Source organism: Lethenteron reissneri, chromosome 40, assembly GCF_015708825.2.
Source record: "Lethenteron reissneri isolate LAM-NWPU_2019-01 chromosome 40, ASM1570882v1, whole genome shotgun sequence".
Lineage (NCBI taxonomy): Eukaryota > Metazoa > Chordata > Hyperoartia > Petromyzontiformes > Petromyzontidae > Lethenteron > Lethenteron reissneri.
In genome coordinates this window covers 4,307,056-4,328,427 of record NC_083818.1, presented here as the reverse complement: position 1 = coordinate 4,328,427, position 21,372 = coordinate 4,307,056, and the positions used below count along the sequence as shown (strand labels likewise).

At 54.4% G+C, this 21,372-nt stretch overlaps 1 protein-coding gene across 1 annotated transcript in view; it reads right to left on the bottom strand.

The window, feature by feature from the left end:
* The window catches only part of LOC133352366 (rap1 GTPase-activating protein 1-like), a 189,628-nt gene that overhangs the window by 21,262 nt on the left and 146,994 nt on the right, over positions 1-21,372 (bottom strand). The window contains exons 4-11 of the mRNA XM_061567961.1: positions 15,089-15,124; positions 12,135-12,179; positions 11,623-11,661; positions 8,182-8,400; positions 6,723-6,826; positions 2,997-3,075; positions 1,333-1,386; positions 307-390 (exon numbers count right to left, since the gene is read on the bottom strand). Coding sequence (XP_061423945.1) covers positions 307-390; positions 1,333-1,386; positions 2,997-3,075; positions 6,723-6,826; positions 8,182-8,400; positions 11,623-11,661; positions 12,135-12,179; positions 15,089-15,124 — 660 coding nt within the window. The remainder of the gene's footprint in view (positions 1-306; positions 391-1,332; positions 1,387-2,996; positions 3,076-6,722; positions 6,827-8,181; positions 8,401-11,622; positions 11,662-12,134; positions 12,180-15,088; positions 15,125-21,372) is intronic.

The window sequence follows — 21,372 nt, the reverse complement described above, 5'->3', positions numbered from 1 at the left end:
GCGGCTGGGTGGCAGACACCCGGGACTGGAACCCCCCAGGCCTCTCAGCGGTGCCGGGTTAGCATCTCTCTGAGCTCCTCACCAACCGGGCAGCTCGACCAAATGTCATTATGATTTTTTTATTTTTTGAGTTTTTTAGTTTTGTTCCAGTCATTGGTGACGGGGCCCCCGTAGCCATCGACTCTCCACACTGAGGCAGGGAGGGCGCGGAAACAGGCGGCGGGTGCAGCGGCTGACACCCGGGGTGGAGCCCAGCCTCTCGGTGTGGCCGTCTCGCAGGAGGAGGAAGTGCGGAGGGACGCTCACCTGACCGAACTTTTGGTAGATGACTCCGAACTTGAAGTTGTTGGAGAGCACGTGCTCATCGTAGGTCACGATGAGCTTAGACGCCTGCGGGGAGGGGGGCGGTGGGGGGGGGAGATGGGGAACAGAGAAGCCCATCTGGGTGATTGATACTAATTAGAATAACATCGATGTCAACTTGTCACGCCACACCGCCGCCACCACACAGCCGGGTACGGGTAGCTGGGTATCGGGTAGGGTACGGGTATCGGGTAGGGTACGGGTATCGGGTAGGGTACGGGTATCGGGTAGGGTACGGATATCGGGTACCCGGTTGCGACCTCTGCCGTGGGGTCACGACGAGCGGACTCCGGGCAGATCGTCGCAACGTGGCCAAAGTTAAACATAACAAAACAAAAAATCCGTGACGGATCGTGACGCGGCCGAGCACTTGGGCGCTAACTCGGGAAGACTTTCGTCCAGAGAAGTCGGCCGGGGTGGCGCCATATTAAGGATGAACGTCGCGTATCCGATCCCTCGCGTATCCGACCAGTTGCGTATCCGACCCGTCACATATCCGCCCAGTCACGTATCCGAACAGGCCGGAACTGCGCAGCGAGCACGGTGGTCGCGTAACGTGACATTCCCCGTGTCCGCCTTTTGGCGTCATCTGGTCCAACACCATGTGAGACTAGGCTCTAAGAAAAGCTGTCTCGGGTGTGGACCAATCAACTTCAAGGACAGTGCATACATTATTAGAGTTGTTTTTTACGTTTGCATTTTGACCGCAAGTATTGTGGTCAATGCAAACATGATCCCTTGTAAAAAGGTGTCAGTTTTGTTGCCAGATAAAAGGGTAAAAAACCGACTACTATTCCCCGTAGCTTGAGAGAATATAGAGTAGCCCAAATTGTAAATGTGCGATGGTTATTTATACATTTGTATTATTACTACAGGATGCTGGAGGTCATTAGTTCACGTGTCCCTCTGCAGCCACTAGAGGCCGCAACATCAACTCGTGCACCAATGAATGGACTTCACTTTGCTCACCTTCGGGTACAAAATCGGGGAAAACCTATCGACGGTGACGTCTTCACAGACGAGCTGGAACGACAGGGTCAGGGGTCAGGGATCAGGGGTCAAGGGTCACATCGCCCATCACTCTCACCGGGACCCAGTCACCCTCCACACGCAAACATCCACGCTCTGCACGGGGCACGGACGCGCGTGCTGGACGCTTCACGGGAAGAGAGCGAACGCCTCTGGACATCACCATGGGAGGGAGGGAGGGAGTAGCGGCTGAGAGGTCAAAGATGCTGGTAATTCCATAGAGCCTGGGTTTGAGTCCAGGTGTAAGCTGCCCGTAATTAAGTAGGACTCATGAGTGCAGTGAGGCTACGGTCTTGGCCAATTCACCAATGACTCACACACAGAGACACGTAGACTCGCAGAGAGACCCCATAGACACACACAGAGAACCACAGATTAATATAGAGACCCATAGATTCTAGACAGAGACCCATAGATTAATATAGAGACCCATAGATTCGCATAGAGACTCATCGATTCAGAGAGACCCATAGATTCACACAGAGACCCATGGATTCACATAGAGACCCATAGACTCACACAATAGATACCCAGAGATTCACACAGAGACCCATGGATTCACATAGAGACCCATAGACACACACAGAGATCCATAGATTCTCACAGAGACCCATAGATTCACACAGAGACCCATGGATTCACACAGAGACCCATGGATTCACATAGAGATCCATAGATTCAGAGACCCATATATTCAGATAAAGAACCATGGACTCCGATTAGCATGGTCGGCTACGTATGGCGCGAAAGAAGTTCAATATACAATATGCATGGACTCAAACCGTGATGCACACTAAATTTGTTTTTCACTTAAATTTGTCAAAATACATGCTTAGTAAAATACAAAAAAATATCGGTTCTCCTGGCAATTTGCAAACATGTGGCAGGACGTGCGAGCAAATGTTGCCCCATGTGTGTGTGTGGATAAGAGGCCACTTGAAGGGTCATCTCAGAAGCAGTTCTGTAATATTCGCTTCCACGGGCTGTTTCTCTCAGTGCACGGAGCCGGAAACTTCCATCTCGCGCCACAGATAGCAGAATCAGATTAAACTTAAAAAAAAAACTTACTAAATACAAAAACAGAAGTAGCTCTCTGTTTGATTTCACGCTGCTCCCGGTGAGAGCTACAGATGGAAACGTATTCGTTGCATCACACCAATGGAATAAAGAAAAATATATATTTACAAAGGTCCCCCCTATAGCCTTAACACACTGTTGGGGCAAGTGCTGTTAGCGAGCACCGAAGCAGGCCGGGGGAGGGTGGCCAACACCACGCCCGTCCGCCTTTGTCTCCCCAGTGGCGATGTTTACACACCGTACCGGGTACTCATTTGAGGCCGAGTCCACCTAGGGGAGGCCCAGGAGCGGCTCAGATAACCGCCGCCGGTGTTGGCCGCTCACCCAAGGCGCCGTCTATTGAGGACCGCCGGCTCCTCTTGCTATTTCAATTGCCGACCCCTGACCCAAGAAAAGCCGCCACCCCCTAGTCCCTAGTCCATCCTACCCTACAGACCCCACCGCCCCCCCTCCAACCCCTCCCCCCGCCCCCCCCCGCCCCTCCCCCTTGCGTGGCCCACGGAGAGTGACGTTGCCCCGTGTCTCACCTTCGCCATCTGGATGACGTTGGGGAACTCGGTGAGGCACGAGATGGGGATGAGGTCGTAGCAGGTCCTCGCCTTCGTCCTTGGCGACGAGAGGGGGAGACGCGAAAGAGACAAAAAGTTCCGCCGCGGAGCCTGAGCCGACTGTTGGGGCCAAGTGCTGTTAGCGAGCGCCGGCAAGGCACACGAGGGGGTGGGTGGTCAGCACCTTTGTCTCCCCAGTGGCGATGTTTTACACACGGCACCAGGTACTCGTTTTTGAGGCTGAGTCGACCTAGGGGAGGCCCAGGACCGGTCCAGATAGTCGTCACCGGTGTTGGCCGTGAGTAGGAATCGGGCTTGGGTCACCGGGTTCGGAGAGCAGCGCGCTAACCACTGCACCACCACTCCCCATACATAAATAAAAGACTAAGATCCCCCGTACAGCTTTAGCCAGACTGTTGGGGCAGATGCTGTTAGCGAGCACCTATGAAGGCCGGCATGGTACAGGGAGAGGGGGGGGAGGGGTGTGTGGCCAGCACCACGCTAGGCCGTCTTTGTCTCCCCGGTACCGATGCTTACACACCGGACCAGGTACTCGTTTTGAGGCTGAGTCGACCGAGCGGAGGCCCAGGACCGGTCCAGATAAGAGTCGCCGCCAATGTTGGCCGTGAGCGGGAGTCCAACTCGGGTCTCTGCCGATTTCGTAACGCAGCGAGCGCTAACCACTGCGCCACCGCTCCCCACACGCATTCAAACACAGACACACGCACGCACACACAGACACACGCACGCAGACACACGCACGCAGGCACAGCTGCAGCGGCAAACCTCGCGCAAAACTCACACTTTTGTGCTCGGCACAAATATAATTAAGGGAGGTAATTGCAGCCATTGCTCTGCGGAGACTTGGCATCACTCACAGGCGGAGGCTCGCGCCCACAGACGCGCGCGGAACAATGGCGCCTTGACGTCAGATCTCGTCTCAAAATACAAACGGCCGGAAGATCGCCCTTGACTCACGAAGCTGAACGCCTCCAGTTCAATCCTCAATTCCGGTGCGAACTGACAACTATTTCATGATCGTCATTATGATCATCATCATTATTATTATACTGGTAGGAACGAAGTGGACCAGACCACCAATAGATTAATGTGTCCGTCCGTCCGACTGTCCGTCCGTCCGTGTATCAACATCGCCCCCTACTGCAAACACTTGGCATGACCCTGTCCGACAAGATGGCCGCCCGCTCCCCCTGCGATCTGTGAATTAAACAAGATGGCCGTCGCTTCCGGCGCCTCACGGCAAAACTTTAAACTTCGCTTCAAAATTACTTTACTGAAACGCAGCACGTTTTTTTAACACAGAGACAAGAAACATTTATTAACACACAGACGAGATACATTTAATCGCCTTATTTGTGCACGAAAAGCACGGCGCGAGGCCTAGTGCGGCAGGCTTCGCGAGGCCTAGTGCGGCAGGCTTATTAACACAGAGACGAGATACATTTAATCGCCTTATTTGTGCACGAAAAGCGTGGCTTCGCGAGGCCTAGTGCAGAGGCTTCGCGAGGCCTAGTGCAGAAGGCTTCGCTAAGTCTACTGCAGAGAAAGCACGGCGCGAGGTCTAGTGTGGCACGCTTCGCGAGGCCTAGTGCGGCAGGCTTATTAACTTAACACAGAGATGAAACGCAGCATGTTTATTTAAAAAAAAATACTTTACTGAAACGCAGCACGTTTTTTTAACACAGAGACAAGAAACATGTATTAACACAGAGACGAGATACATTTAATCGCCTTATTTGTGCACAAAAAGCACGGCGCGAGGCCTAGTGCGGCAAGCTTCGCGAGGCCTAGTGCAGAAGGTGGTGGTGGGGGGTGGTGGGGTGGTGGTGGTGGGGTTGGGTGGTGGTGGGGGGTGGTGGTGGGGGGTGGTGGTGGGGGGTGGTGGTGGGGGGTGGTGGTGAGGGCTGGTGGGAGGGGTGGTGTTGAGGGTGGTGTTGGGGGGTCTTTAAATCTCACAGCCTTTCTTGTCAAAACAAACACTTTTAATTAACGTTACACTAGAATACAGTATTTTTTTCTTTAACTCCTCTATACCCGGTCGATATCCCTGTACCGGTACTAAGTATTATTCCTACCAGCCCACCCCGCAGGGTCCTGTTTATTCTGCTCGTTGACCCGGGGAAAGCGTCACCGAGTCTCAATTTCATTTTTCACCTACGTGACTTTACCGAAAGAACTAAGAGTATGAATCCTTGCCGTCACGAAAGCTTCAAATCTAGAGTTAAGGGTCCTGCCAAGTTAAAACTAAACTATTTTATTTAATTGACCGGGGTAAGACCCCACCGAGCTGTGAGTGATAGCTCGACGAAGTGGAGAAAGAAACCACGCAAACTCCAAATGTACAGCAGGTTTAGATTTAAAGCTTTCGTGACTGCAGGGATTCATCTTCTTGGTTTTTTCGGTAAAGTCACATAGAAGGGAAAAAATTATAATAAAAATAAATATGCTAAATTCCTCTTGATATGCAAATTACTTTGTCAAGGCGCCCTTCCCCCTCCAACCCAGCTTAAATATACGCTGCCAAGCCTGGTGGTGTTCATTCACCTGAGGACGGCTGCTTGCGTTGTGGCCGAAACGCCGTGAAAATTATTGAATGTTTTATTTTTATTATTTTATTATTTCCCTTCTATGTGACTTTACAGAAAGAACCAAGAAGATATACAGCAGCAGGTGTCGGGGTTTGGATCGAACCCACGACCTCCTGTATAACAGGCGAGGTAGTTAACATCTCCTAGTCACCGTGTGTCGCCTAAGTTATCAAGGTAGAGGGGCGATATTGCTCCTGCGGTGATCCCAGTTGAGTAAATTTCCAGTGCAATTTGTGCAGCACTGGGGTCTTTTAATGGCCAGCAGCACCAGTTGCCCTGTAAGGGGTTTTGTTTTATTTTCCTTCCTTCAGCTCGGGTAGGAAAACCAGAGGAAACCCGTGCAGAATGGGGGGGGGGGGGGGGGGGGGTTGGGAGAAAGTACGAAACCTGCACACAGAAAGGGGTCCCGAGACGGGGAATTGAACCCAGGCGTCTTGTCGCTGCGGGGCGCGAGCGTTACCCACAGAAGAGGAGGTGTTTTTTTTGTGGGTAGGTCACGTGAATGTATAAATGTGTCGTTGAACACGCCGCCACCCGACACGGCCAATTCGTAAGGTTTGTAACTTAAACAAAACGTGGCCAATTCGTTACGAGTGGAGCACTAACCGGTTGTGTGTTGGAGAGTGAACCCACCACAACATTTACAATTCGAGTACCTGGTGACGTTTCGCCGGTAATTACAACAACAACAACCACCAGCAGCAGCAGCAGCATTAGGCGACAGCCACAGAATCGCAGAGAAACCCTCTTCCTGTTTCGTTCTTAAATAGACAGGAAGTGGCTGTGACGTCATCACTTGTGAGCCAATCAGGTGCGGGGGTTAAGGTACGCATATCAATTACAATGGATATTGATTACCGGTTGGGTAATTCATAGGGGAATCAACATAGCATTGTGCAGGCACGTTGTGCTTGTGCACCCTGCGGTTTTTTGCGCGTACGAAAAATCGCAGCACCTCGTTGTTGTCTGCCACCCACTGCGCTGCATCAGCCCTGCCCCGCCTAATTTACGTTGACGCAAAGGTCGGGCCGACGTTTCAGACCACCATGCGTGCCAACGCTGGGCCAACGCTGGCGCGGGGTTGCGGGCGTGTTACCGGAGGATCATGCGGAGATGCTCCTGCTCCGACACGACCTCATGCTTTACGGAGAAGATGATGATGCCCAGCGCGGGGTCCACAGCGTAGTAGTTGAAGTGCTCCTGGTGCGGACGACGGTGCGATAGCCGACGGTGGTTACAACGACAACACTCAACGGCGTCGTCAATGGCGGCAAAACAACAACAACTGTGTGAGTGTGTGGCCTTAACAGTCACTAAGATCAAAGATATCCCCCGTATAGCCTTAAGATATTTTTGGGGCAATTGCTGTTAGCGAGCACCTATGAAGGCCGGCATGGCACACGAGGGGGTGGGCGGCCGTCATTATTAGACGGGACATATTGTCACACACCATACATCACAAACATCGCACAGCACACCGCATGATACACTCATTGTCACACACACACATCATCGCACGCAAAGACAAAGATCCCCCGTATTTCTTCTTGGTTCTTTCGGTAAAGTCACGTAGAAGGGAAATAATAAAATAATAAAAATAAAACATAATAAAATACAATTCTCACGACGTTTCGACGCTGTCTTTCCGACAGACCTGTTCTTCACCTGAGGACAGCTGCTTGCGTTGTGGCCGAAACGTCGTGAGAATTGTATTTTATTAAGTTAATTTTTATTATTTTATTATTTCCCTTCTACGTGACTTTACCAAAAGAACCAAGAAGATGAATCCCTGCAGTCACGAAAGCTTTAAATCGAAATCCCCCGTATAGTTAGTGAGCACCTATGAAGGCCGGCACGGCACACGACAACACAACGCCCGGCCGCCTTTTCCTCCCCAGTGGCGATGTTTTTACACACCGCACCAGGTACTCATTCGAGGCTGAGTCGACCGAGCAGAGGCCCAGGACCGGATCAGATAACCGTCGCCGGTGTTGACCGTAAGCGGGAATCGAACTGGGGTGTCTGCCGGGCGCATAGCCGATTTCTCCAACAACAACAACAGGCAACAAATAATGAAAGAATTTTTTTATATTCTACAGAGCGCTTACGAGTGAGAACGCCGCACAGCAGCGCCGGCCGGGCAGACGTGCCCCACCCCCATCATTCGCTCAGCCAATGAGAGCGAAGCACGGCTCCGAGCCTATCAGACGCCGCCAGGAACGCATCCCCATGCATGCGATGCTGTGGTGACCCCTTTTAGCGCCGATTCCGTTAGCGCTCGCTTCTCAGCAAGGTCTCTGCCTTGCATGTAACAGGCGACGTTTCAGGCAATGGGCCCTTATACCCCATACAGACGCCACGGTGGCTAGGAAAAGTTAACAACCTCGCCTGGTATGCAGGAGGGCTTGGGTTCGATCCCGACCCTGACGATGCCTGTTGCATATTTGGAGTGCCCATGCGTCTCTCTCTCTCTTTCTCCCCGTGGTCCCTCCACATTTTAGAATCCAGCCCTCCCCCCATGCCCCCCTCCCCTCCCTCCCCCCGCCAGGTCTCACCTGCCCGAGGAAGTGCTGCCGGTAGAGGTGGGCCGTGCGGTGGCTCTCGATGGCGAGGGGGTCCACGGGGGAGGGGGCGGAGTCCGGCGAGGGGGCGGGGGTGGCGGGCGGCCCCTCCCCCTCGGGGATGTGGCTCCCCCGCCGCTCCGCCCCCTCGATCCAGTAGCCCCCGAATTGGGGAAGTATCACGGACGGGTAGGGGGGCTCCCGCTGTAGCACCTGGGACACACACACACACACGCGCACGGTCACACGACGTGTGTCTGTGTGTGTCTGTGTGTGTGGGGTAGTGGGGAGCGGTTGTGTAGCCTTTAGCGCGCTGCGCTACGAACCTGGCGACCCGGGTTCGATTCCCGCTCGCGGCCACCAACACCACCGGTGACGATTATCTGAGCCGGTCCTGGGTCTCCCCTAGGTCGACTCAGCATCAAATTAGTACCTGGTGAGGTGAGTAAACATCGCCACTGGGGAGACAAAGCGGCCGGGCGTGGTGCTGGCCACCCAACCACCCCCTGGTGTACCGTCCCGGCCTTCATAGGTGCTCGCTAACAGCACTTGCCCCTACAGTCTGTTAAGGCTATACGGGGAATATTTGTCTTTGCGTGTGTGTGTACGTGTGAATGCGTTCCCCGGGTAAACACGACGACGCATCCCGCGTGCGCTCCTCCGCTCACGAGCGCACGGGGAGCGAGGGCGGCTAGCGGCACAGCGGCCAATCTCAGCTTGCAATTAGGCGCACGCCCAATTGCGCCCCCGCTGAATAAATGAAGAGGCTTGGGCCCTTTTCATCATCCCCGGGCCACATCATGAGCTACATTGATCGCTCTTCCCCCCGCCCCCCCCCCTGGCGTGTGCGAGTCGTGAGCCCAAAGTCGTGACACGCGGGGAAACAAAAAACCTGGCCCTCGCAGCCTCCCCCAAACGCGGGGAAGGTGACGCGTCGTTGAACTCACTCACCCACTTACCCACTAACTCGCCGCCTCGCTCCTGCACTCACCCGCTCGCTCACCGACTAATCCACTCAAACACTCCCTCGCTTACATGCTCACCTGCTCACACACTCAGCCACCCACCGACTCACCCACCCACTGACTCACTCACCTGCTCACCCAATCACCCGCTGACTCACCCACTCACCTGCTCACTCAACCGCTCAATCGCTCACTCACCGACTAATCCACCCCATCACTCCCTCGCGTACATGCTCACCTGCTCACACACTCACCCACCCACCCACCGACTCACCCACCCACTGACTCACTCACCTGCTCACCCAATCACCCGCTGACTCACCCACTCACCTGCTCACTCAACCGCTCAATTGCTCACTCACCGACTAATCCACCCCATCACTCCCTCGCGTACATGCTCACCTGCTCACACACTCACCCACCCACTCACTCACTCACCTGCTCACCCAATCACCCGCTGACTCACCCACTCACCTGCTTACTCAACATCTCACTCACTCACCCACCCGCTCGTTCACCCGCTTGCCAGCCCGCCTGCTCGATCAACCGCCCGCCCGCCCACTCACTGACTCACGTCCGCGGTATCCGGCCCCATTTACGTGGAACTCACTGCCGGTCGCTCTGCGAGGATTCGCCTCTTAACAGCTGACCAGTTCTGCAGGAGCCGACCCACGGCGCCGGCCACAACGCCGTCGGCACCGCCAACAACGGACGCGCCGGCGTGTTCGTCGCTTTGTTATTGCGAACTTCTTTCATGCGGGATTCAATGAGAAGAGATCAAAAGATGTCATTTCAGATGCGCCACTCCAATCGCCTGCTTCAGGAGCAGAGCGGATCTCGCCCATTCGTCCCTTTAAAGGGAGCGAAGGTGGCAGCAACGGCGCAAGGATTCGGTTGATGGTCGACAATCGACCGAATCCCACGCCCCCCGCCCCCGCACCGCCGCTCCCGATTCGGTTGATGGTCGATCATTGGCGGTGTGGAACGTTCAAGAACGTTCAAACCGGGGAGGTTCGACGGTAGGGGGTCCCCACCCGCAGCCCGGACTCTCGCTTCCATCCGTCTCGCCTTCATTTCTGTTTTGCGGCGTACGTGGGGTGAGGCCGCTACTGCTGCTGCTGCTGCTGCGATCCAGAAGGTCGGTTGGTGGCCTGGTTTAGGCGTCGCGCGGTTTTAGGCGTCGCGCGGTTTTAGGCGTCGCGCGGTTTTAGGCGTCGCGCGGTTTTAGGCGTCGCGCGGTTTTAGGCGTCGCGCGGTTTTAGGCGTCGCGCGGTTTTAGGCGTCGCGCGGTTTTAGGCGTCGCGCGGTTTTAGGCGTCGCGCGGTTTTAGGCGTCGCGCGGTTTTAGGCGTCGCGCGGTTTTAGGCGTCGCGCGGTTTTAGGCGTCGCGCGGTTTTGCGCAATCGTCATTGCTACGATGACTGCAATTTTATGATGAGGCTTTGCGTGCGTGTGTGTTTGTCCACGAGTTTTCGCAGGTGTGGGGGGGGAGGTAGCGAAGGAGGGGTGGTGGTGGGGAAGGAAGGGAGGGAGGGAGCGACGTTTCCATGTGTAATCCCGATAGAGTAACCCGCGGCGTCGTTTCGTGACGACTATTTTGTTTTTTGTCGTCGGGCAAAATTCGGATTGGCGACGACGTCACGCGGGGAGCCCCCGTCTTGCCCACGACGTCGCGGCCATCGCCAACGTCCCCGCTGCTCGCGGAGCCGACGGTTCCTCCTACTACCGTCGGTTAAATACTCCCGCGACAATAAAAACTAAACTACAAACATTTTCACCATTGGAAACTCATTTGCCAGTAGCAAAATATGAGAATTGTTTTTTTTTACCCTTTTATCTGGCAAAAAAACTGTGCGCCTTTTGGCGTCATCTGGTCCAACGCCATGTGAGACTAGGCTCTAAGGAAAGCTGTCTCGGGTGTGGACCAATCAGTTTCAAGGACAGTGCATACACTATCAGAGTTATGTTTTGTTTTGCATTCCGACTGCAGGTATTGTGGTCAATGCAAAAAAAGGTGTCAGTTTTGTTACAAACATTTTTTTCTTTTACCAGGCAAGGCCCCCGACTGAGCTATAACGGCTCTTTTTCAGAAGCGATCTGGCCATCACACGTGATGAAAGCTCAACGAAAGTGGCTCATCATCATCATCACCGTGCGGAAATGTTATAGCGGCAGCCAAATGCTCTATAAGCACGTGACGTTGATTCTAGATGTGAAGGGAAAAAAAACCGGAGGACCCAGCGGAAAAATCCACGTGACCACGGGGAGAGAGAGAGAGAGAGAGAGAGACGAGAGAGAGGGACTCCGAATACACAGCAGCAGGCGTCAGGGTCGGCATCGAAACCCACGAACGACCTTCATGTATACCAGGCGAGGTAGTTAACATCTCGCCAACCGTGGCGACCCGGTTAGGCCCGCCGGATCCGAACCGCGACCCCCACGGAGCGCTCGGACGCGCGCGAGCGACGTACCTCGAGGACGCTGGGGTAGGGGATGTAGTCATCCTCCGACTGCAACGACAGGGGATGGGAGGAGGAGGGGGGTGGGTGGAGGAGGAGAGAGGGGTGTAAGAGGGGAGCAGGCGGTCAGGGTGAGTGTTTCCTAGAGCCCTGCGTACCGCGGCGATGTCGCCCTGCACAAACCAGTCGCGAATCGGAACGGCGGTCGCGAAAGCCTCCTTCGTGTCAGAAATATACTCGTCCAATTTCGACGTAGAACTTTCGCGACTGCAGGAATTCCTATTCCTTTGCTTTTGTTTTTTTGTTTGTTTTTATTCACTTCATTTTTATCTATCGACGTCACTTTACCGAAAGAACCAAAGGATATAAATATACTCATTATTGGGGATCTTCAGGTGGGAAGGGGAGGGGAGTGGTGGTGGTGACTCTGCCCCCATCGTCCCCACCCTCCCACCTGGATCTGCGGTTGTTGCGGTGTGCAAGACGGGGTTGTGGATCTGGTGGTGGCGATGCTCGGTACTCACCCTGGGCTTGGGCATGGGGCACCTTTGGTCATCTATCCTGTTGCCCTGTGGAATAGCAACACACGTGGTCAGCCACCGTCATCGTCGCCGTCGTCATCGTAGTCATCGCGCAGCACACAATGACAGAGGACTTAAGTCGTCACACCGTCATCGTCGTCATCTTCATCATCGCGCAGCATGCAGTCACACAGAACACACATCATCACAAACACCATCATCATCATCGCCACACACCATACATCACAGACATCGCACAGCACACTGTGTGACACACACACATTGTCACACACACACACTCCATCATTGTCACACACACACACTCCATCATTGTCACACACACACACACCATCATTGTCACACACACACCATCATAGTCACACACACACACACCATCATTGTCACACACACACACACCATCATTGTCACACACACACACACCATCATTGTCACACACACACATCATCGCACACAAAGACAAAGATCCCCTGTATTGATTTGACAGTCTGTTGAGGCAAGTGCTGTTAGCGAGCACCAATAAAGGCCGGCACGGCACTTGAGGGGGTGGCCAATACCACGCCCGACCGCCTTTGTCTCCCCGGTGACGATGTTTACACACACCGCACCAGGTACTTATTTTAGGCCGAGTCGACCTAGGGGAGGCCCAGGACCGGTTCAGATAATCGTCACTGGTGTCGGCCGTGAGCGGGAATCGAACTCGGGTCGCCAGGTTCGTAGTGCAGCAGAGCGCTAGCCGCTACACCACCGCTCCCCACACCTCATCACACACACACACCACCATCATCACACAGGGCACATCGTCACACATAATACAGCAGTGAATTGACGCTGGCGGGTAGTGGGATTGTGAACTTTGAACAACTGCCCAGGGATGTGACCTCCGCTTGGCTCTCCACAGTTGCAGGACCACCGTGACCCCCCTGGATTATTGAACCTGGGCGGGTCTCGGGCCTAGGGTCTCAGGCCTGGGGCTGCAGGCGGGAGTCCCTGTTAGCTGGCAAGGATATATTGACTTCTCATTTCTTCATCTTTACCATTACTTCGCTTGTCTCCCCTGGAAATGCTCACGGAGTCTCGTGACTATTTCACAGGAGGGTTCCTGCCAAGGATGTCAGGGGCGCCGCGGTGGCTAGGAGATGTTAACTACCTCGCCTGGTGTGCAGGAGGTCGTGGGTTCGATCACGACCCCGACGCCTGCTGCTGTATATTTGGAGTTTGCGTGTCTCTCTCTCTCATCATCATCACGGTGGCTAGGAGATGTTAACTACCTCGCCTGGTGTACAGGAGGTCGTGGGATCGATCCCGACCCTGACGCCTGTTGTATATTTGGAGTTTGCGTGTCTCCCTCTCTCATCATCATCACGGTGCCTAAGAGATGTTAACTACCTCGCCTGGTGTGCAGGAGGTCGTGGGATCGATCCCGACCCTGACGCCTGTTGTATATTCGGAGTTTGCGTGTCTCTCTCATCATCATCACGGTGGCTAGGAGATGTTAACTACCTCGCCTGGTATACAGGAGGGCGTGGGTTCGATCTCGACCCTGACGCCTGCTGTATATTTGGAGTTTGCGTGTCTCTCTCTCTCTCATCATCATCACGGTGCCTAAGAGATGTTAACTACCTCGCCTGGTACACAGGAGGTCGTGGGTTCGATCCCGACCCTGACGCCTGCTGCTGTGTATTTGGAGTTTGCGTGTCTCTCTCTCTTGTCGCGTGGATTTTTCCCCGGCTCCTCCGCTTTTTTGTGTCCCCTCCGCATTTAGAATCAACAACCAGCGCGTGTTTATCGAGTGATTTGGCTGCTGCTACAAATTTCCACGCGATGATGCTAAGCCACTTCATTGAGCTATCCATTTGTGGTGGCTAGGTCGCCTTTAAAAAATACCTGTTATCGCTCAGTGGGCATTACCCTGGTAAAAAAAAAAGATATATATATGCAAAAAAATATATATGCAAAATAACAAACAATATATGCAAAATAAAAAACAATATATGCAAAATAAAAAAAAACGATATATGCAAATAAAAAAACGAAAATTGAGAACAATAATAGAAAAAAGAACAATATAAGACTAAGAATAAAAAAAAGAGATTGTCATTAGTTCGTAGTTAGTTGGTGCATGCGGACGAACCAGCTGTTAGCCTCTCGGCAGATCTCCCACATCGGTGGCGAATGCCACAAAGTAAAAGTGAACGCAGGCTGTCCCCGGCTCCACGGCGTCGCGAGGCGCTCCCGGACACCGCCGACGCAAAAACCGGACCCCCGTTCCTTTTCGTTGTTTTTACCATAAACAACCGGAGCGGTAGAGACATCAAATTTCGATTTAAAGCTTTCGTGACTGCAGGGGTTCATCTTCTTGGTTCTTTCGGTAAAGTCACGTAGAAGGAAAATAATAAAATAATTAAAAATAAAACATAATAAAATAATTCTCACGACGTTTCGGCCACAACGCAAGCAGCCGTCCTCAGGTGGAGAACATGTCTGTCTACTTGACAGACTAAAAATAAAACATAATGAAATAATTCTCACGACGTTTCGGCCACAACGCAAGCAGCCGTCCTCAGGTGGAGAACAGGTCTGTCCACTCACCCACTCACCACAGACCTGTTCTCCACATGAGGACAGCTGCTTGCGTTGTGGCCGAAACGTCGTGAGAATTATTTTATTATGTTTTATTTTTATTATTTTATTATTTCCATTCTACGTGACTTTACCGAAAGAACCAAGAAGATGAATCCCTGCAGTCACGAAAGCTTTAAATCGAAATTTAAGGAGTGGATCGTCATAAATGGGACCGTCGTAAAACCGGAGACCGCCCGTTAATAAAACAAAATAAAAAAGTATTCGGTTCGATTCGAATCTGAAACGAAACGGTGGGCACGCATGTACCCGCAGCGAAGTGGATGAAGGTGAGGGACGAGGCAGCGTGGACATACCTGCATCTTCTCTATCATCTCAAAGAGATCGCGAGACTGCGAGCGGAAGGGAGAAAACACACGGCAACAAAAAATCACGCAGCGAAGGGCACGGGGGGGGGGGGGGGACGACGACGGGGGGGGGGGGGGGCGGTCAAAGCGTGCGAGTGTCAAACGACGGGCGGCAGAGACTGCATCGACCACGGAGCGGGGAAAACGGCACGGGGCGTAACGGTGGCGGCGGTGGTGGTGACAAGCGGCGGTGGTGGTGACAAGCGGTGGCGGTGGTGACAAGCGGCGGTGGTGGTGACAAGCGGTGGCGGTGGTGGTGACAAGCGGTGGCGGTGGTGACAAGCGGCGGTGGTGGTGACAAGCGGTGGCGGTGGTGGTGACAAGCGGTGGCGGTGGTGACAAGCGGCGGTGGTGGTGACAAGCGGTGGCGGTGGTGGTGACAAGCGGTGGTGGTGGTGGTGACAAGCGGGGATTGGGTTGGGGGGGGGGAGGACCAGGGGTGTGGGTAGGGGGCGGTGAGCGATTGTCGTAGCAGAGGGGGGGCGACTGTCATCGCCGTTGTAAGGTGAGGGTGAAGAGGTTAGAGGTCAGAGTTCACCAACGCGGCGCCCACAACGCCGCTGTTGCCTCGCATTGCCGCCTGGGATTTAGCCAATCGAAGAGAAAACCGCCACATGTTGCCGCGTGGTCGAGTTTGGGTCTCTATGTCGGTCTCTGTGTCAGTCTATAGATCTCCGTGGGAGTCTATGGGTCTCCGTGTGAATATATGGATGTCTATGTGAGTCTGTGGGTCTCGATGTGAGTCTGTGGGTCTACATGTGAGTCTGTGGGTCTCCACGTGAGTCTGTGGGTCTACATGTGAGTCTTTGGATCTCTGTGTGAATCTATGGGTCTCTGTGTGAATCTATGGGTCTCTGTGTGAGTCTTTGGGTTTCTATGTGAGTCTACCGGTCTCGATGCAAGTTTATGGATCTCCGTGTGAGTCTATGGGTCTCTGTGTGAATCTATGGGTCTCTGTGTGAGTCTTTGGGTCCCTATGTGAGTCTACCGGTCTCAATGTAAGTTTATGGATCTCCGTGTGAGTCTATGGGTCTCTGTGTGAATCTATGGGTCTCTGTGTGACAATATGGGTTTCTATGTGAGTCTATAGATCTCTATGTGAGTCTATCGGTCTCGATGTAAGTTTATGGATCTCCGTGTGAGTCTATGGGTCTCTGTATGATAATATGGGTTTCTATGTGAGTCTATAGATCTCCGTGTAAGTCTATGGATCTCTATGTGAGTCTATCGGTCTCGATGTAAGTTTACGGATCTCCGTGTTATTCTATGGGTCTCTATGTGAATCTATGAGTCTCCGTGTGAGTCTATGGGTCTCTGTGTGAGGTAATCGGCGTCCGTGAGGTTGAGCGTTAGTTCTGTTAGAAGCAGCTGTCATGAATTTGGTGCAAACTCAGCTCTCAGATTTAAACTTCTGACCATTGAAAAGGGTTGCCACCTATCCACCTGATCACTCACTCACTCACTGACCCACCCATTGAACCACCCACTATGGTTGCCACCTGTCCACCTGACCACTCACTCACTCACTGACCCACCCACTCACCCACCCACTCACCCACCCACCCACTATGGTTGACACCGGTCCAGCCCATCAGTCACTTATTCACTGACCCACCCACTCACCCACCCACCCACCCACCTGTATAACAGGTTTGAATTGGCATCTGTGTTTGGTTGGCAGGAATTGATTTGTTCCAACATCTTGTGGTATAGCATTGCACTTTTTTTCCCCCATGGCAGTTAACTGCACAGGTCGAGTGCTGACTGACAAACCTCTCCGAGTTTTGGTCTGCGGAAGAGGTGGAATCCCTGCCACCCACTCACGCACCCACTCACGCACCCACTCACGCACCCACTCACGCACCCACCCACCCACCGACTCACCCACCCACCCACTCACCCACCCACCCACTCACCCACCCACTCACCCACCCACCCACGCACCCACTCACCCACCCACCCACTCACCCAACCACTCACCCACCCACCCACTCACCGAATCACTCACCCACCCACTCACCCACCCACCCAGCCACTCACCCACTCACCCACCCACTCACCCACCCAGCCACTCACCCACCCAGCCACTCACCCACTAGGGTCGCCACCTTTTCAGATTAGACCGAACAGTCCGACAATTGGCGTCTGTGTCCGGGTGCCAGCAACCGATTTGTACAACGGACGAACGGGAAGGCAGCCAGATCCGGCGCTACCCAACAGTTTGCCCAAGCGCCGTGGTCAGCTGCCCCTGTGTGGCTCAAGGCTATCACAGCGCAGCATGGACCGCTGCGTGTCACACACGCGCGCGATTTTGCCGCTGTGCGGTCCAGCCTCGGGCAAAGACAAAGGTCCCCCAGACTGGAGGGGCAAGGGCTGATGGCGAGCAGCACCACGCCTGACCGCCTTTGTCTCTCCAGTGGCGACAAATTGCACCGGGTACTCAATTGAGGCCGAGTCGACCTAGGGGAGGCCCAGTACCGGTTCAGATAATAGTCGCTGGTGTTGGCCGTGAGCGGGAATGGAACCCGAGTCGCAGGGTTGGTAGTGCAGCGCGCTAACCGCTCCACCACCGCTCCCAACACACGCAAAAAAAACAAAGATCCCCCCTATAGCCTTCACAGATTGTTGGGGAAAGTGCTTGTAGCGAGCAGCACCTATCAAGGCAGGCACAGCACACGAGGGGGGGGGGGGGGTAGGTGGTCATCACCGCACCCGACACGCACAACGCGCACGCACAACGCACACGTGCGCGAGAAACCATAGCCGGCGGGACAAAGGCCACGCACAATCATCGTAATTCAGACACCGAGACACGGAGAGGCGGGGACCGTGAAGGCGGCACGGAACCTGCCTCGCCGGTCAAACGGCGTGCTCGACAGGCCGACGACGACGATGACGACGACGACGATGATGATGATGATGACGATGACGCAGACGATGACAACAATGGGGGGGGAGGGGGGGTGCACGTAGCCACCGGTGGGGCAGTGCTCAACCACACCGGGTGGGGTGGGCCCTGCTCACAATGGCCACTGTCTGTGAGTCACAGAGCCGGCTGCCCGGCAAATGACGATGTTGTTTGACAGCGTTACAACAAAAATTTCGCCTCCGAGTTGCGGGAAGCGGCGGGCGGCGTAGCGGTTAGCGCTGATGCTGCTGCTGCTGTTGCTGCTGCTCCTGCTGCTGCTGCTGTTGCTGCTGCTGCTGTTGATGCTGCTGCTGCTGCTGCTGCTCCAGCTGCTGCTGCTCCTGCTGCTGCTGTTGCTGCTGCTGCTCCTGCTGCTGCTGCTACTGCTGCGAACCCCTGGCGACACGAGTTCGACTCCTGCTCACGGCCAACACCGGTGACGATTATCTGAACGGGTCCTGGGCCTCCCCTAGGTCGACTCGGCCTCAAATGAGAACCTGGTGCGGTGTGTAGAAACGAAAAAAACATCGCCACTGGGGAGACAAAGGCGGCCGGGCGTGGTGTTGGCCACCCACCCCCGGCCTCCATATGTGCTCTCTAACAGCACTTGCCCCAACAGTGTGTATATATATATATTTCTTTATTCCGTTGGTGTGATGCAACGAATACGTTTCCATCTGTAGCTCTCATCGGAAGCAGCGTGAAATCAAATAGAGAGCTACTTCTGCTTTTTGTATTTCGTCTTTTATATAGTTGGTTGAGTTTTTTTTTTTAAGTTTAATCTGATTCTGCTATCTGTGGCGCGAGATGGAAGTTTCCAGCTCCGTGCGCTGAAAGAAACAGCCCGTGGAAGCGAATATCACAGCACTGCTTCTGAGATGACCCTATTATCCACACACACATGCGGAAACAATTTCTCACACGTCCTGCCACATATTAATTAAGGCTACGCGGGGGATCTTTGTCTTTTTTTTGTTGTTGCATCTCCCGCTCATCCTCTTCGCCCTGATGCCGGTCTCGCAATCGCCGCGTCGGAGACGCCGTGCGTCCGTTGCACCTCTTTTCTCGCAGCGTACGTAACCAACCAACACTCATCGGAGGTGCGGGCCCGTAGCCAGCTGAGATCCTGGGTGTAAAGCCCCGGTGGACCGAGTGTCCTGGACTCACAACGGCCGTGCCGGATTCACGCGGCCAGCGCCGATGACAAACCCCATGTCAACCGAGTGCAAACAGTCACGCTAACTCCGTCGCACTCGCAGATGCAACGGCGGCGGCGGCGGCGGCTTCTGGCTCAGCCATCGCACAGAGGCGGTCACCGCGTCGCGCGCTTTCAGGGGCGCTTCTGCGGCCGTCTGGAAAGCCGCCTTTCCTTCCGTACGCTGCGTGTATGCTGGACTTCTTTCGCACCGTGCGTAGCCAACCGTGCTAAATCGGAGGTGCGCAGGAAGGACAACAAACCAAACACGAAAAGCAACTTCAAAGAAATGAGTTTGTCGATCTAGATGATGATTTAAAAGTGCGCAGCTCCAATGGCTTCCCAACATCGGAAGGAAGAGCGTTCCAGACGGCCGCACAAAAATTATGAAGCCGCTTGGAGCTTTGCACTTTTACATCATCATCTAGATTGCAAAATCATTTCTCTTTGCTTCTCGTGTTTAGTTTGATGTCCTTCCCCCCACCTCCCCGCCCCCGCACCTCCGATTAGCGCGGTTGTGCTACGTACGGCGCGAAAGAAGTTCAACATGCGGTGGTACGTACACGTGGGACGGGTGTCTCTGTGTTGTCTCAAGGGGCTCGTGGTGGCCGTGTCGGAGCCACCGAGATGCCGGGTGCGGAGTCCCCCCGCGAGTGTCCCTCCCCCCTCTCTCACGAGGCTCGTCCTAACAGCGGTGTCACATTCAGAGGGCGGCATTGACGAAGGTTCCCAGGGTTTACATTCCTGCGTTTTGAATATCTCTCTCTCGCTCTCTTTATGTCATCTATATAATATATCTCCTCTCTCTCTCTCTCTGGGTTCATAATGGCCGTCCCGGGGGCACTGCGCCCGCAAGGATGAGTTGCTGGGTTTGATTGCGGGTCTCAACGACCACCGCCCTCACCTCACCCAGGTTCGCAATAGGTGCCTCGCCGGTTTGAGCCCTGAACCCAAGACCAAACACACGTGAAACTTTTATTTCTTGAAAAAGGCATCTTTCTTAAAAAGCCAAGGCCCCCTGCACATACATTATTATCCTACATTGAAATTAAAACATGAGCAAAGGTTTTACCCTTTCTGCCAATAAAACAGGAGGTGTTAAGATGTCCAAACAGAAACTGTTTGCAAGGAATCAAGTCGTGCACGAACCACACGTGCACAGTCCGTGTGCACGTGTGGTACGTGTGGTTCACCACGTGTGGTTCACCACGTGTGGTACGTGTGGTTCACCACGTGTGGTACGTGTGGTTCACCACGTGTGGTTCACCGCAAGTACGAGTGGTCAATGCAGACTCGGCTGCACCCCCCACCCCCCTTCCCTTAAAAAGGGAGTCTTGAGGCTCGGCGAGGCGTTCCTGAGCGAGCGAAATAAAGACGAGCTGGCGTCAGCACGCGGACCGCGAGAGGGGCACGAGTCTGTCAGTAAAGGGGGGCGCGGGGGGCGCGGGGGCGTTGATTTGCTACCACGTGCGATCCCCCATCGAGGAATTAGCGGGTGGCGTTTTTTTGTTTTTTTAGAAACCCGTCAAAGATCTGGACGGTGACGCCCCGATGCCGGTGGCGGCTCAGCGGCCCCGTCTCTCGCCGCACGACGTCGCGGCGTCTTTGGCACGTCCGTCAGAAGGACGCCCGTCTCGACGGGTCGGTGCGGTGCGCGCGGCGCGAGCGGTCTGCGGTCGCGTCCCGCCTGGCCAGCGCTCTACGGCGGCGCGCGTGCGCACGTGCCGCTCGCGTGTCGAGGCGGCAGCGGGCGGGCGAGGCTGCGAGCAAACACGGGGGACGAAGATGAAGGAGGTGGAAGAGGACGAGGAGGCGGGGGCGGCGGCCGTCTCCTCGGGAGAGGTACTCACGATTTGTCGGAAAAACCTGGCCACATTTTCCAAGGCCATCGGCGCGATCGTTCCACCGCCCCGGGGGTTCGCCAAGAACCCAACGTCGAACGACAAGTAAAGTCCCCGGCGACGACGACGACGACGACGCTGATAATGATCGCATGAGACTGTCGAGACGCGGCGTCAACGTTTTTGTTTGGGGCTGTCCGATTTCGTTGCCGATGATGAGAAAACAAGCGGTAAGGCCACACGCGCACCGCACGCACGGACCACATGCACGGCACGCACCGCTCAGGAA